The 16133-nt window shown below is 36.3% G+C and overlaps 1 protein-coding gene across 1 annotated transcript in view; it reads right to left on the bottom strand.

The window, feature by feature from the left end:
• Nucleotides 1-16133, bottom strand: part of IL1RAPL1 (interleukin 1 receptor accessory protein like 1) — a 712082-nt gene that overhangs the window by 588623 nt on the left and 107326 nt on the right. The window contains exon 4 of the mRNA XM_088834257.1: nt 10720-10873. Coding sequence (XP_088690383.1) covers nt 10720-10873 — 154 coding nt within the window. The remainder of the gene's footprint in view (nt 1-10719; nt 10874-16133) is intronic.

Raw genomic sequence — 16133 nt, 5'->3', positions numbered from 1 at the left:
TGACCAGGGATAGAATCCGAGCCACTGCAGTGGAAGTATAGAGTCCTAAGCACTGGAGCACCAGGGAAGGCCCTCAACAATTACTATAAGTGGTCTAACTACATCATTTAAAACATAATGAAAGCCAAAGTGGATCAAAAATTAAGATCCAACCATTTTAAAGAAAAGAAACTCACTTTAAAGTTTTTTTTTAAAAAGTTAAGAGTGAAGGGATGAAGAAAGATATACCATGCTAATAATAATCAAAAGAAAGCTAGGTATATTGATTTCAGACAAAGCTGACTTCAGAACAAGGAAAATATGAATAAAGAGGGATATTACATAATGACAAAAAGATCAATTCTCTAAGAAGACATAATAACCCTAAATACCTAACAACACCCAAGCATAATAACCCTAAGCATCTAACAACAGGAGCATGAAAGTTATGAGGCAAAAACTTATGGAATTGAAAGGATAAATGGAAAAATTGACTATTTTTGGAGATTTCAACACTTTATTTTCACTAATAGAAATATCCAACAAGCAGAAAATCAGTAAGGATACAGTTGATTTGAGCAACACAGTAAGTAAACTTGATCTAAATGATATTTGTAGAATTCTCCATCTAATAACAGCAAAATATATATTTCTCTCAGGCTCTCATAGGCCATTCACCATGAAAGATCACATGCTGGGTCATTACAAACAATTTAGCAATTCTTAAAAAATAGAAATCACACAAAGTGTGTACTCAGATCACCCTGAAAATAAACTAGAAATCAGTAAGAGAAAAGCAGCTGGGAAAATCACCAAATGTCTAGAAATTAACACATTTCTAACACATTGGTTAGGCATGCTGTGATTCATGGGGTCGCAGAGAGTCAGACACGATTAAGCAACTGAACTGAACTGAACTGAACACATTGGTTAAAGAATACTTTGCAAGAAAAAATTTAAATATATATGTATACCTATGGCTGATTCATATCGAAAGAAAGTGAAAGTGAACTCACTTAGCCGGGTCTGACTCTTTGCGACCCCATGGACTGTAGCCCTACCAGGCTCCCCTGTCCATGGGATTTTCCAGGCAAGAATACTGGAGTGGATTGCATTTCCTTCTCCAGATTCATGGTGAGGCTGATTCATTTAATTATGTAAAGCAATTAACCTTCAATTAAAAAGTAAATTAATTTAAAAATGTTTGAACTATATGAAAACATAACTTACCAAATTTGTGGGACACAGCAAAAGCAATGTTTAGAAGAAATTTATAGAATTAAGTCTACGTCTTAAGGGAAAAAAAGAAGAACTTTAATATAAAACCCTTAAATCTCTGCTCTGTGAAAGTTATTGTTAAGAAAAGTCAAAAGAAAAGCTACAGGATGGGAGAAAATACTTAGAAAACACACATCTACAAAGAATTCATAAATTCTTTAAGAATACAAAGAATTCAAAAGTATACAAAGAATTCTTAAACCTGAGCAGTGGAAAACCAAACATTCCACTTGAAAAGGCAGCTATATATCTGAACAGACATAGATCAAAGAAGATACACAAAACACTAATAGCATATAAAAAGATGGTCAAAATCATTTATAATTAGGGAACTGGCAATTAAAACACAGTGAGATACCACTAAAGAACTAAATGCTTTTTAGAATGCTAAAATCCAAGCAACAAATTTGTAGATGGATGTAGAACACTAGAATTCTTCATTGTTGATGGAAATGCAAAATAGTATACCTACTTTAGAAGACAGTTTGGCAACTTCTCAGAAAGCTGAATATAGTCTTAACATATACTCTAGAAATTATGTCCCTGGGCATTTTTTAAACTAATTTGAAACTCCCATCAACAGAAAAACCTCCACAATATTGTATTTAGTAGCTTTATTCATAATGTTCAAAAACTGAAAGTACCCAAGATGCATGAATGGAAAAACTATGGTATAGCCACACAATGGAATATTACTCAGTGATAGAAAGAAATGAGCTATCATGAATGAACCTTAAAGAGACTATGCTAAGTGAAACAAAACATGCACAAAAAGACACATACTGTATAATTCCACTTATTTGAGGTACCTGAAATTTATGGCCACAGAAAATAGAGGGTTGGTTTCCAGGGACTGATGGGAGGAAGGAATGGAGTTACTGTTTAGAGGATACAGAGTTTCAGTTTGGAAAGATGAAAAAGTTCTAGAGGTTGATGGTGATGATCATTGCACACAATGTTAATGCACTTTAAGGCCAGTGAAATGTATACCCAAAAATGTGGTAAATTTTGTTAGTTACATTTTACAACTAAAACAAAAAAGATTCTTTGAACCTAAAACAAGAAATATTCTTAACCAGCTGCCCCTATGACTCAGAAACTGGGCTTATATTCTGCTTGAATCATTAACTTTTTTTTGTCTTACGTTTCTAAGTGTCTATGTGCTCAGTCACTCAATCGTGTCTGACTCTTTGCAAGCCTATGGACTGTAGCCCACCAGGCTTCTCTGTCCATGGGATTCTCCAGGCAAGAAGACTGGAATGGATTACTGTTTCTTGCTCCAGGGGATCAAGACCTAGGGATCGAACCTGTCTCCTGCATAGAAATGTCTGTTAACAACCCCCTGATTGCTTGCACCATAAAGGCTTAACTTTGGGAGCTCATGTGAAAAACTGTGTCCTGAAATGACACACGTTTCTTTAACTAAAATAGCCTATTCTTAGGACTAAGAATCATTCATTGAGATATGAAGCCATCTACCAACTCAGCTTCTAGATTGTAAAACTTACTGGGGAAGTCTCAAAAGTGGGAATAAAGGGGAGCAGAAGGTGCCACCCCAGAATATGCCCCTTTAGAATGAAGATTATTGTGAGCTGTTTTGTTTTTTTTTTTTTTGAGAAACTATAGAAACAAGAGAAGCTCTGAAAACAAAGCAAGAGTTACTCTATTGTAAGAGGAATTTACACTTATAAAGAAAATCTTCATTTATGTAAGGGTGACTCCTTCTCTATACCAGGAAGAGAAAAATGACTAAATCTTCAGCAACTCTTACCAATGGAGAAGGCATTTAGATTTAGACTCAACCTGGTTTACTGTGCTTTTCCTGGTAAACCTCCCATAATTGGCCTTTCTCCCCTTCGAATTGAAAAACCTTTCTTCTGTCTTTAGCCAAAGATGATATTTAAGGGGGTGGCTTTGGCTATCTTGGCAAGGTAATAAATTTCCCAGGTATCTTCCAGGTATGTGTACATTTTAATAAACATGTTTGTTTTTCTCTTGTTAACCTGCCATTTATTATAGGGGGCCTCAGCCAAGAACTCTGAAGAGTAAACAGAGAATTATTCTTCCTCCCCTACAAACTTTAATGTTTGTAAAATTTTAAAGACATTATTTAGGAGAAAGAAAGATCCAAGGATGGAATGCAGAATGTGATAAAACAATCTAACTGTATTATAAGCTTCCTGAAGGGGATGGGAGGAAAGGGTGCTGACCTAAGTAACTTGGGAAACGAGTGGAGTCCATAAGACTAAAGTGAAAAGAAACTGTATATAGGCAATGCGTGTGAAGCTATAAAGTTGCTCCTCACAGGAATACAGATCAACCATTTTAATTCCATTACACACCTATATTGTAAGTAAACAAGTAAATAGATAGCAGTTGGTGGTAACCAGGCTTCTCACTATTGGACAGGGAGGTTACAGATAAGCCAAAAGAAGAGGCTAGAATGATCTCTACAGTAATGAATTAGCGACGTAAGTATGAACTCATATGTAGTTCAATATAGATATGGATGGTTACATATAGAAATATTTACAGGTATGTGTTTATGCCTGGGTTAGTATACACCTATGTCCTTCTCTATCAATTGAGAGGTCTTAAAAGCAACTATACTCCTTTAGCAAAGAGTACTCCCACTGCCCAGATCTTAGTTTCTAGTACCATTCTCCAAAAAAAAGAAAAAGGACTCTTTGGAAGAAATTGTTGATTGTAGGACGGGGGCATGAAACGCCTAGGATGATTCTGGAGCGTCTTGTAGGATTCAAAAATAAAGAAATACTCAAACACACACAAGTGCACAAATGTGTACACACACACACAACTAAAAGAGCTCCAAAGGGCCAAAGGTGGAACGATTTGAGCAACAATGGTGACGGTGGATACAAACCAAAGTATAAAAGGAACATCCATGAATCCATAGTGATATAGAAAATGATGGAATAAGTAGATAAATGTCAGAAAATCGATATATGCCTCATGAAGAATTTCAAATAATTGAAGTATATACTCTGACTTCAAAGAGGTAGGGGCATAACTCTTTACTCCTTAAGTGTAGACTACAGATAGTTACTTCCTTCCAAAGGGTAGAGTAGTGAAAGCAGAGAAAAAAGAGTAAGTCTACAGTGGCAAAGTCTGACCAACAAGTGACTAACACTACCAAGTGATGAATGTCAACATCAACAATGATGCCATGTTGATAGTACGATATGTTCTGATTTTACATTTGTAAAGCAACTATACTCCTTTAGCAAAGAGTACTCCCACTGCCCAGATCTTAGTTTCTAGTACCATTCTCCAAAAAAAAGAAAAAGGACTCTTTGGAAGAAATTGTTGTCTTCCAGGAATACATAACTCAAATTTAAACACAAAAAATCAAACAAATCACAATTGAATGGCATTCTATAAAATAAGTGCTCATTAAAATGATCAAGATTATAAAAACAAGGAAAGTCAGAAATAGTAACAGCTAAAAAGAACGTAACGAGACAAAACAACTAAAAGCGATGTGCTATCCTAAATGGGATGCTGGGACAGAGAAAGGACGTTAGGTAAAAATTAAGGAAATCTGAATAAAATATAGACTTAATAATCATACAGCAACATTAATTCATCAATTGTAATAAGTGTGCCATACTTATGTTAGATATTAATAGGAGGGGAAAACTGGGTGTGGGGTGTATGGGATCTCTCCCTGATTTTTATTTTTGTTGTAAATGTAAAACTTTCTAAAGTAAAACATTTAGGAAAAAAGAGACAATGCCCTTGGCTCTGAAAAACTCATGTTCTTGTGAAAATCGAGGAGTGTCAACAAATAGTTATAATGCAATGTGTTAAGAGCTGCAATAGCAATTCTAAAAATGCTATAGCAAAACCAATACAATAATGTAGAGTAAATAGCCTCCAATTAAAATAAATAAATTAAAAATAAATAAAAAAAATTAAAATTAAAATTAAATTTAAAATTAAAAAAATAAAAAATAAAAATTCTAAGGAGTCATGAAGAACTATACACCTCAGAAGAGAGGGAATGTTTTAGTTGTGCCTCAAAGAAAGAGAAGGAGTCAGCTCTGTGACAACGTGGAAGAAAAAGCTTTCCAGAGGAGCACTCCAGGAGTAAGGGTTCAGAAGGAGGATATCTGGAGGAGAACAGTGAAATAGTGTGGCTGCGGCATAGAGAAGAAGGTGGAGGCTACAGACGATGCTAAAACATATCATATTTAATTTTTCAAAAATGTTTAAAGTATACCAAAAGTGTCAAGTAAGTTTGTCATTTCTTTCACTGTGATCTGTTTTCCTAAACCACTACTTCAGTTAGTAGACCCATACACTTTCAATAAAAAAAAAAACACTCCCATAAAAGCTTACAATATGACCTGTACAATGTCACTTTACTTATCCCATGTTTCCTTTTCTCTTCACATATAGGACTTTTTTGTTTTATATTAAAGAAACATTCTAACACACTTTAAAATACATGTTATCATCTAAGGCAGATCCACTAAAATTAAATGATACCATGCTTCATGTAAGATTTACATTAACTAAAATATGATCATGATGTATGTAAAATCAAGATACAAAATAGTGATTAATCATCATGCAGAGAAATGCTCACCTTTGTTATTATATTGAGAGTTTAACTTGGGTTCTAAGAATTACTCTTCAATTTGGCCACAGGCAAAGTAAATGAGCTATAAAGTGAAAAGTGACAGTTGCTCAGTTGTATCCAACTCCTTGCAACCCACAGACTGTAGCCCACCAGGCTCTTCTGTTCATGGAATTCTCCAGGCAAGAATACTGGAGTGGGTACCATGCCCTTCTTCAGGGGATCTTCCTGACCCAGGGATCAAACCTGAGTCTCCTGCATTGCAGGCAGATTCTTTACCACTGAGCCACTAGGGAATCCTAAATGGGCTACAGAGTAATACTATTTGAAGTATCAATAGACTTCTTATTAAACTCTAAAACGCATTTTAATAAATATTATTTTGATTCTGGAATATGCAGTTCTAAGATTCAACCAAAATTTCATATACAATTTAATTTTGCTTTATATTGTATTTTCCCAAATCAATGTCACACGTATATCTACTTAAGTTAGAGGTAATGATAATAATCAGTTGGATGGAAATTTTCATTGAAACTTTACCTAACTTTCTCTTGGATATCAAGAAATAATTATTCCTCCTTTTTCCATAAAGAAAAGGAGGTATTTTTGGCAAAATGAAAGCACAAAAATATATAATAGCCCTGGATAGCATTTAGGAGAAAACAATTCTATTATTAATTATACAAAATAGACTCATTTATATCATTTTACGTGTAGGGACTCAGTTTCCAATCTCTAGGAGACAGTTCCCAATCTCCGCTTACTAGACAGTGTTTCAGCAACTGAGTGTTTCCAGAAAGGGGAAAGATGTGTTTACTGAAGATTAGTTCTACATCCCAAAGAATAAAGACTAGAAGGTCTTTATCCCAAAGAATAAAGACTATCAGACATCTTGAATGTATTAGACACCTTGAATGTATTAGACATCCTGAATCTATTAGACATCTTGAATCTATCAGACATCTTGAATCTATTAGACATCTTGTCATCTATTAGACATTCTGAATACCTTTTCAGAATAGGTATTTTTCATTATACTTTTACATTTCTTTGTCTCAGTACTTACTCCTTGAAAAGCTACTTCAGTATACATTAAGAGTAAAAAAGAAAAAATAATATACTCAATATTTATTGTAAAGAAAACCCAAGTATAGATAGTTGTATTTTTCACTGTTCCATTAAACAGGGAGGTAGAGTGATAAAAATGTGAATTTTAATTTTCTATACAAAAGCCTATTAACACAAGAAAACTGAAAACCAAGTGAGTGCAAATCACACGTGTGTACATCATAGGTACGTAATACACAATTAAATTTGTGGTTACTATTTAAACGTAACATGTATTGCTACTGTCAGTTATCTTCTGGGTCTAATATTTCTCAAAGGCATCACCAAAGAGTATCTGATTTAACGAAATTTCCTTTCAATCAGAATATTTACAGCCATCAAATGAATTTCATGATATCAAATTTTCTTTTTAAGTCAAACTCATCAAAATTTCAAGATGATTATTATAAGATGAATGTGACTGCCACAAAATACTTTTCACATACAGAAAGTTTGATGCTGTTAAGAATAATACTGCACAAGAACCTGGAAAGTGGTCCATGAATCAAGGTAAATTGGATGTGGTCAAACAGTAGATGGCAAGCATGAACATCAAAATCTTAGCAATCAGTGAACTAAAATGGATGGGAATGGGCAAATTTAATTCAGATGACCATTATATCTACTACTGTGGGCAAGAATCCTTCAGAAGAAATGGAGTAGGACTCATAGTCAACAGAAGAGTATGAAATGCAGTACTTGTGTGCAATCTCAAAAATGACAGAATGATCTCGATTCATTTCCAAGGCAAACCATTCAATATCAGAGTAATACAAGTCTATGCCCCAACCACTAATGCTGAAGAAGCTGAAGTTGAACAGTTCGAGGAAGACCATAAGACTTTCTAGAACTAACACCAAAACAAGATGTCTTTTCATCACAGGGTACTGGAATGCAAAAGTAGGAAGTCAAGGAATAACAGGTAAGTTTGGCCTTGGAGAATAAAATGAAGCAGGACAAAGGTTAGCAGGGTGTTGTCAACAGAACACACTGGTCATAGCAAACACCCTCTTCCAACAACACAAGAGATGACTCCATAAATGTATATCACCAGACGGTCAGTACTGAAATCAGATTGAGTATATTCTTTGGAGCCGAAGATGGAGAAGCTCTATACAGTCAGTAGAAACAAGACCTGGAGTCAACTGTGTTTTAGATCATGAACTTCTTATTGTAAAATTCAGGCTTAAACTGAAGAAAGTAGGGAAACCACTAGGCTATTCAGGTATGACCTAAATAAAATCCCTTATGATTATACAGTAGAGATAATTAATAGATTCAAGGCATTAGATCTGGTAGACAGAATGTCTGAAAAACTATGGATGGAGATTCATAACTGTACAGGAGGCAATGACCAAAACTATCCCAAAGAAAAAGAAATGCAAAAAGGCAAAGAGGTTGTCTGAGGAGCCTTTAAAAATAACTGAGAGAAGAAATAAGTGAAATGTAAAGGAGAAAGGGAAAGATATACCCAAATGAATGCAGAGTACCAGAGAACAGCAAGGAAAGATAAGAAAGCATTCTTAAGTAAACAATGCAAAGAAACAGAGGAAAACAATAGGATAAGAGACTAAAGATCTCTTCAAGAAAATTGGAGATGTAAAGGGAATATTTTATGCAAGGATGGACACGATAAAGGACAGAAATGACAAGGACCTAACAGAAGCAGAAGAGATTAAGAAGAGGTAGCAAGAAAACACAGAAGAACTATACAAAAAAGGCCTTAATGACCCAGATAACCATGATGGTGTGTCACTCACCTAGAGCCAGACATCCTGGAGTGTGAAGTCAAGTGGGCCTTAGGAAGCATCACTACAAACAAAGATAGTGGAGGTGATGGAATTCCAGTTGAGCTATTTCAAATCCTAAAAGATGATGCAGTGAAAGTGTTGCACTCAATATGCCAAGAAATTTGGAAAACTCAGCAGTGGCCACAGGACTAGAAAAGGTCAGTTTTCATTTCAATCCCAAAGATGGGCAATACCAAAGAATGTTCGAACTATTTCACATTTGCACTAATTTCACATGCTAGCAAAGTAATGCTCAAAATCCTTCACACTAAGCTTCAGCAGTACGTGAACTGAGATTTTCCAGATGTACAATTCGGTGCAGAAAAGGCACAGGAACCACACAGCAAATTGCCAACATCCGTTGGATCACAGAGAAACCAAGGGAATTCCAGAAAAAACATTTACTTCTGCTTCATTGACTATGCCAAAGCCTTTGACTCTGTGGATCACAACAAACTGTGGAAAATTCTGAAAGAGATGGGAATACTAGACCACCTGACCTGCCTCCTCAGAAACCCGTATGCAGGTCAAGAAGCAACAGTTAGAACCAGACATGGAACAACAGACTGGTTCCAAATTGGGAAAGGAGTAAGTCAAGGCTATATATCGTCAACCTGCTTATTTAACTTATAGGCAGAGTACATCATGAGAAACGCTGGGCTGGATGAATCAAAAGCTGGGATCAAGATTGCTGGGGGAAATACTGACAGCCACAGATGTGCAGATGATTCCACTCTAAACAGCAGAAAGCAAAGAGGAACTAAAGAGCCTCTTAATGAAGGTGAAAGAGGAGAGTGAAAAAGTTGGGTTAAAACTCAACATTCAAAAAACTACAATCATGGCATCCGGTCCCATGACTTCAGGGAAAACAGAAGGGGAAAAACTGGAAGCAATGACAGATTTTATTTTCTTGGGCTTCAAAATCACTGTGGATGGTGACTGTTGCCATGAAATAAAAAAGACGCTTGCTCCTTGGAAGGAAAGCCATGACAAACCTAGACAGCATATTAAAAAGCAGAGATATCACTTATTAAGAATCTCTCTTAATAAGATGAGAATAATAAATCTTTAACTGACTGAAGCATTGATTTTGATCCCCCCGCTTTATCTGTTGGAACCACTTTGAGAGAAGTACACAATAACATAAAATGAGGGATGAATACATTATTTAAGAATATATCATTTAAAATGACAAAGTGATACATATTTGTACGTAATTCTGTATCTTGCTAATTGATTTCATACATATTAGCTTACCTCATTCAATTCTTGCAAAAATCCTATGAAATAAACAAGGCAAACTTTATCATTGCCATTTTATACATGAGGAAACTGATATTCTGAAGGTTGTGGTGATTAAAATATTCCACATGACTAGTGAGCTGTAGGTCTGTGATTACAGACTGTCCTGAATCTTGCTCTCATGCCCTTCTACCTTAGTAACCAGATACAGGAATGAGACCATACAATGCATCTCACATAATTATTCAAACATTGCATGTGATATTTTGTTATATTCAAGTTCATGAGAACATGTGTCAAGCTCACACAGTGATACATGAATAAAAAAGTAATTTTTCTAATTTGGAACAAGACAGGAAGATCAAGGTAAATTTCATATATTCCATTTCAACGCTCTAGGAAACGTTTCCAAAAATAACACCACTACAAAATACAAGCATAATTTTCTTAAATTGTATACTCATTATTTCAAGCACTTTCAAAAGCTAACATTTCTATAATCCCCTAAGCCTATTTTCTTTAACCTTTCAAATGCATTTCAGGGCAATATGATTTGAAAACAAGAAGGAATAAATTTCACCTAAAGGAATATACTTAGCATTTGGTTAAGTGGTTCTTTCACTGCAAAGATTTGAAAAAATCAATATGAAGCACAAAAGTGAAACTTAAAATGTTAGTTTCATTACTTGCAAGTGAAATACTGAAGACTGAGCTTACCTGTAACAGTTAGTTCAGTAGTTCTTCTCACAACAAAGCCTCCATATTTTAACTCACATGTATAATTTCCAATGTCATCTTCTTTGACTTCTCTTATAAGCAGGGTATCTCTTTTGAATATTACACTTGGCCTCCATGTTTTTGTCCTACATTCCTACATGAAGAATATAAAATTTTTACAGTACATACAATGACTTAAAAATAAAATATCTAAAATGACTAAACTAAAACTTCTAAAGTTATATTTTAAAATTGCTGAAGAGTTTGGAATTAATGCTAAAGATTTTCAAACCTTTTCCATATTTCCAGGAAATCAGGTTCTCAATTTGGAAATAAGTACTTAAGATTCACTTTATTAATGCACAAGATTAGTGTCTCTAAATCAGATAGATATGTGTTGATTTATTAGATATAATAAAAGGAACATTTATTAAGATTACTTTCGACATCACTTTTAGAAGAAAATATTTTACGTTTGATTTTTATGAAATTAACTACCTTGATACAAATAACATAAAACATAAAATGAATTTTTTAGTGGAAAGTAAAAAAAAAGCTAACTATGGAGAAAAATGCTATAACTCAATATTTTAAATCTTTTGATGTCACATTTAGAAATAATTTGATCTTTTCATAGCATATATATTCTGCAATCCATGGAAGAAATAGCCATCATTTTTATGCAAGATCTTTATAGTTCCATAATACCAATTTTCATTGTTAACACCAAATTATGGTCTCTGCTTTAAGTTTTGATTATAATGATGTTGGCTCAGAAGATTTCTGTTTTTGAGAAACAGAAGTCCATTTTCTCTAGCCAGATTAAAAATCAATGGAATGAGGATAAAATAGCTTTAATCCTTTTAACATTATCCAGAAGTCATATCTTTTTAGAAATTTATTGGCAAATCAAATTTATACACATCATTACTTTGATTATGTATCTCAATGCCTGTGTGTAATTGGGGCACAATTATCTGGCTATTTCAGTGCAAACTACACATTTAATATCTTCATATTAGTTGTATAAACTGTTATGGTTACATGAATTATACACTAAATGTTTGCCATATATGTTCCCTTGACTGTGGAAAAATAATCTGAAGATTTTTTTAAATTCCAGATATACTGCATCTTCACCCATCACTTCACTAGTTATGGTCTATCTAGCTTAAGGTCACAATGACTGGGGAGATGGTGGAAACATGACTAAAGGACCAATATGAGGCTAGCCATTTAAAAAATTGAGTGTAAGAATCTGTGTGGGGAGTGTGTGTGTGCACGTGTGTGTAGTCTCTAATATTTCAGCAAATTCTGAGCTACTATCTGCAAAAAATGAGAAAAAGTACTTAACTCTTAAGATCAACTTCTTGCAAGTATGTGCTCAGTCGTGTCGGACTCTTTGCAACCCCATGGACTGTAGCCTGCCAGGCTCTTCTGCCCATGGAATTTTCCAGGCAAGACTACTGGAGTGGGTTGACATTCCCTGCTCCAGGATGAACTTCTTAGCAAACAACAAAGAAATTGTGTATCTAGGAGTTGAACGTACACATGCAAAATATTTGTAATTGAAGACCTCGGGTCAAACTCTCCTGATATCCCTTCTTTTTTGAGGAAATCATCAGGGCTTGCTTAGAATCTTTCAACGGAAAGCAAGCAAACTTCAGAAAATCAGGATTAGAAATATTCATACAATTAAGACACATAAAATACAAAGCTAATTTTAAGACTATTTAACATTGTCCAAGATCGCCGAAGAATTGATGCTTTTGAACTGTGGTGCTGGAGAAGACTCTTGAGAGTCCCTTGGACTGCAAGGAGATCCAACCAGTCCATTCTAAAGGAAATCAATACTGGGTGTTCATTGGAAGGACTGATGTTAAAGCTGAAACTCCAATACTTTGGCCACCTCATGCGACGAGTTGACTCACTGGAAAAGACTCTGATGCTAGGAAGGATTGGGGGTGGGAGGAGACGGGGACGACAGATAATGAGATGGCTGGATGGCATCACCAACTCGATGGACATGAGTTTGAGTGAACTCCGGGAGTTGGTGATGGACAGGGAGGCCTGGCGTGCTGTGATTCATGAGGTCGCAAAGAGTCGGACACGACTGAGCGACTGAACTGAACTGAACTGAAGACAGAAATCCAAGGGAAAAGTAAAAATCTATTTCAACAGTTCCCTTGATGTTCTGAATCCTCCACTGTTTATAATCAAGAATGAAAGTAAGTCATTCGGAGAAGGGCATTGTTAATATTGGAAAAATCCTTTAAAGATTACTAAAGATGTATCAGTTTCATTCCAATCCCAAAGAAAGGCAATGCCAAAGAATGCTCAAACTACCACACAATTGCACTCATCTCACATGCTAGTAAAGTCATGCTCAAAATTCTCCAAGCCAGGTTTCAGCAATACATGAACCGTGAACTTCCAGATATTCAAGCTGGTTTTAGAAAAGGCAGAGGAATAAGAGATCAAATTGCCAACATCCGTTGGATCATCAAAAAAGCAAGAGAGTTCCAGAAAAACATCTATTTCTGCTTTATTGACTATGCTGAAGCCTTTGACTGTATGGATCACAATAAACTATGGAAAATTCTTCAAGAGATGGGAATACCAGACTACCTGACCCGCCTCCTAAGAAATCTGTATGCAGGTTAGGAAACAACAGTTAGAACTGGACATGGAACAACAGAATGGTTCCAAATAGGGAAAGGAATACGTCAAGGCTGTATACTGTCACTCTGCTTATTTAACTTATATGCAGAATACATCATGAGAAATGCTGGGCTGGATGAAGCACAAGCTGGAATCAAGATTGCCAGGAGAAATATCAATAACCTCAGATATGTAGGTGACACCACCCTTATGGGAAAAAGTGAAGAGGAACTGAAGAGCCTCTTGATGAAAGTGAAAGAGGAGAGTGAAAAAGTTAGCTTAAAGATCAACATTCAGAAAACTAAGATCATGGCACCGGTCCCATCACTTCATGGCAAATAGATGGGGAAACAGTGGCTGACTTTATTTTGGGGGGCTCCAAAATCACTGCAGATGGTGATTGCAGCCATGAAATTAAAAGCACTTACTCCTTGGATGGAAAGTTATGACCCACCTAGACAGCATATTAAAAAGCAGAAACATTACTTTGTCAACAAAGGTCCATCCAGTCAAGGCTATGGTTTTTCCAGTAGTCATGTATGAATGTGAGAGTTGGACTATAAAGAAAATTGAGCACCGAAGAACTGATGCTTTTAATCTGTGATGTTGGAGAAGACTCTTGAGAGTCCCTTGGACTGCAAGGAGATCCAACCAGTCTCCTAAAGGAGATCAGTCCTGGGTGTTCATTGGAAGGACTGATGTTGAAGCTGAAATTCCAATACTTTGGCCCCCTGATGAGAAGAGCTGACTCATTGGAAAAGACCCTGATGCTGGGAAAGATCGAGGGCAGGAGGAGAAGGGGACAACAGAGGATGAGATGGTTGGATGGCATCACCAACTCAATGGACTTGAGTTTGGGTAAGCTCTGAGAGTTGGTGATGGACAGGGAGGCCTGGCATGCTGCGGTTCATGGGGTTGCAAAGAGTCAGACACGACTGAGTGACTGAACTGAACTGAAAGATGTATTTCCTGTTTCATTTCTAACAAGTTTGGAACTCTAAAGCTATCAGTCCTGAGGACTCACTTTCTGTATACTGATATTTGTGAATCTAGTTAGTAAAAGATCCAGCTTCCTACATTCCTATTTCCAGTTAGTTGGACAAAACAAAATTTATACTAGGAATCTTTAAACCATGGATAAAGTGGTCCAGTTAAATATTCACAGCCTGTATACTGTATTTTTTTGAGTATGTTCAATAACAAAACTATCTTTTATGATATAAATTAGTTAAAGAATATGTTCAAATCCTGAAGTTCACTCAATGATGTGACAGGAAGAACAGTGTCTGATTATTCTGTTTAAGGCTAAATTTTCTTTTTTTTTTTAAATAAAAGTTAATCTAACACTATTTTTATAATGTTATAAATTTTCATCAGGTGCCGGGAGCCAGCGAGGGGAATCCTACCCGTGGCAAAGGTCAACTGGGGAAGAGGCCTGACGGGCAAAGGCTAATCAGGACTCGAGGAGCCCCCTGGACTTACCTGAGCATCTACCCCAAAGAAAACCGGAATCTGACTGCTTTACTATCTTACGCCTCTTACCAAGTCCTCTAATACTTACGGGGGCTTCCCCCAACCACCTTTCTCTGAAAACATTAATTCAGAACTGTAGTTTAAAAGTTCTCCTCGGCTTAATAGGAGTGTTCCGACCCAAGCCCCTCTGATAGCTTTCTAACTTGCATGACAAGTTTGTCCGGGCTCTTACAACTATGAGTGTGACTGTTTATAGCCTCCCAGCCATGCAAGGACAGAAAGCCTAATATTCTAATATACAGAAATCTGTTGAAGAAGTTAAAATCATTAGAGTAGTACTAAAAAAGATTTCATTGTTGAATCAATGCTTGCTGCAAAGTTTCCTTTATCTATTGTATCCTTGGAAATATATTAATCACATATAGAGAATATAAGTAGTAACCTTTGATTTAATCACATCAGATCTTAAGTTAATAAGTTCCTTTCTTGCAGCTCACTACACCGGTGCCTTATAGGAATGTAACTTTGTTATGCACCTAACTTTAGGAAAGTCACCTTAAAAAAAGGGTCTTTTACTTGCTAACTAACCTATTGTCAGGAGAAGAGGGCCATAAACTGTTAGCAGGCCCCCTGGCCAGAAGATGATGTAAACCATCTAAAAACTTTTATCACACAAAAATAAGCCCTGATCCTGATAAGGGTCAAGACTGCTGACCCCACGCGATTTTGGTGTGAATCTATACCTCCCTTTCTCTGTTTCTTATGCGCATAACCTAGGGTATAAAAGCAGCACTGGAAAATAAAGTTTTGGGCCTTGCTCACTGAAGTTTGGTCTCCCCGTGTCGTTCTTTCTCTCTTTCCATCCTTTTCTCTATTCTCCTTTTTCTGGTTGAGATCCTTGGAGCGCTGGGCCCTCTGAGTTTACTTATCTGCCTGGGCTTCTAAGACTCACTCGAGGGGGTGCCCTGGTGGGGTGCCTCCGGCGATTCGAGAGGGCGCCTGCGGCCTACGTAAACAGAGCAAACCCCATGCTGGGGTTTTATTGGTTTCCAGCGTAAACCAAGGAATCATCAGCCCCTGTCTCTCTCTCTCTCTCTCTAACGCCGACGCCGTTCATCCCGAGGATACCCTGGGTCATATCGGGGCTGGACCCCGATAATCAGGTTTTCAAAAATATGTATACTTTTATATGAAAGGACTTCCCTGGTGTCTCAGATGGTAAAGCGTCTATCTACAATGTGGGAGACCTGGGTTCGATCTGATAAAAATTAGTTAAAGAA

The sequence above is a fragment of the Moschus berezovskii genome, chromosome X, assembly GCF_049115385.1.
Source record: "Moschus berezovskii isolate FMDL1 chromosome X, NW_MosBer_1.0, whole genome shotgun sequence".
Lineage (NCBI taxonomy): Eukaryota > Metazoa > Chordata > Mammalia > Artiodactyla > Moschidae > Moschus > Moschus berezovskii.
The sequence above is the reverse complement of the archived record's forward strand: the minus strand, read 5'-3'. Positions and strand labels throughout refer to the sequence as shown.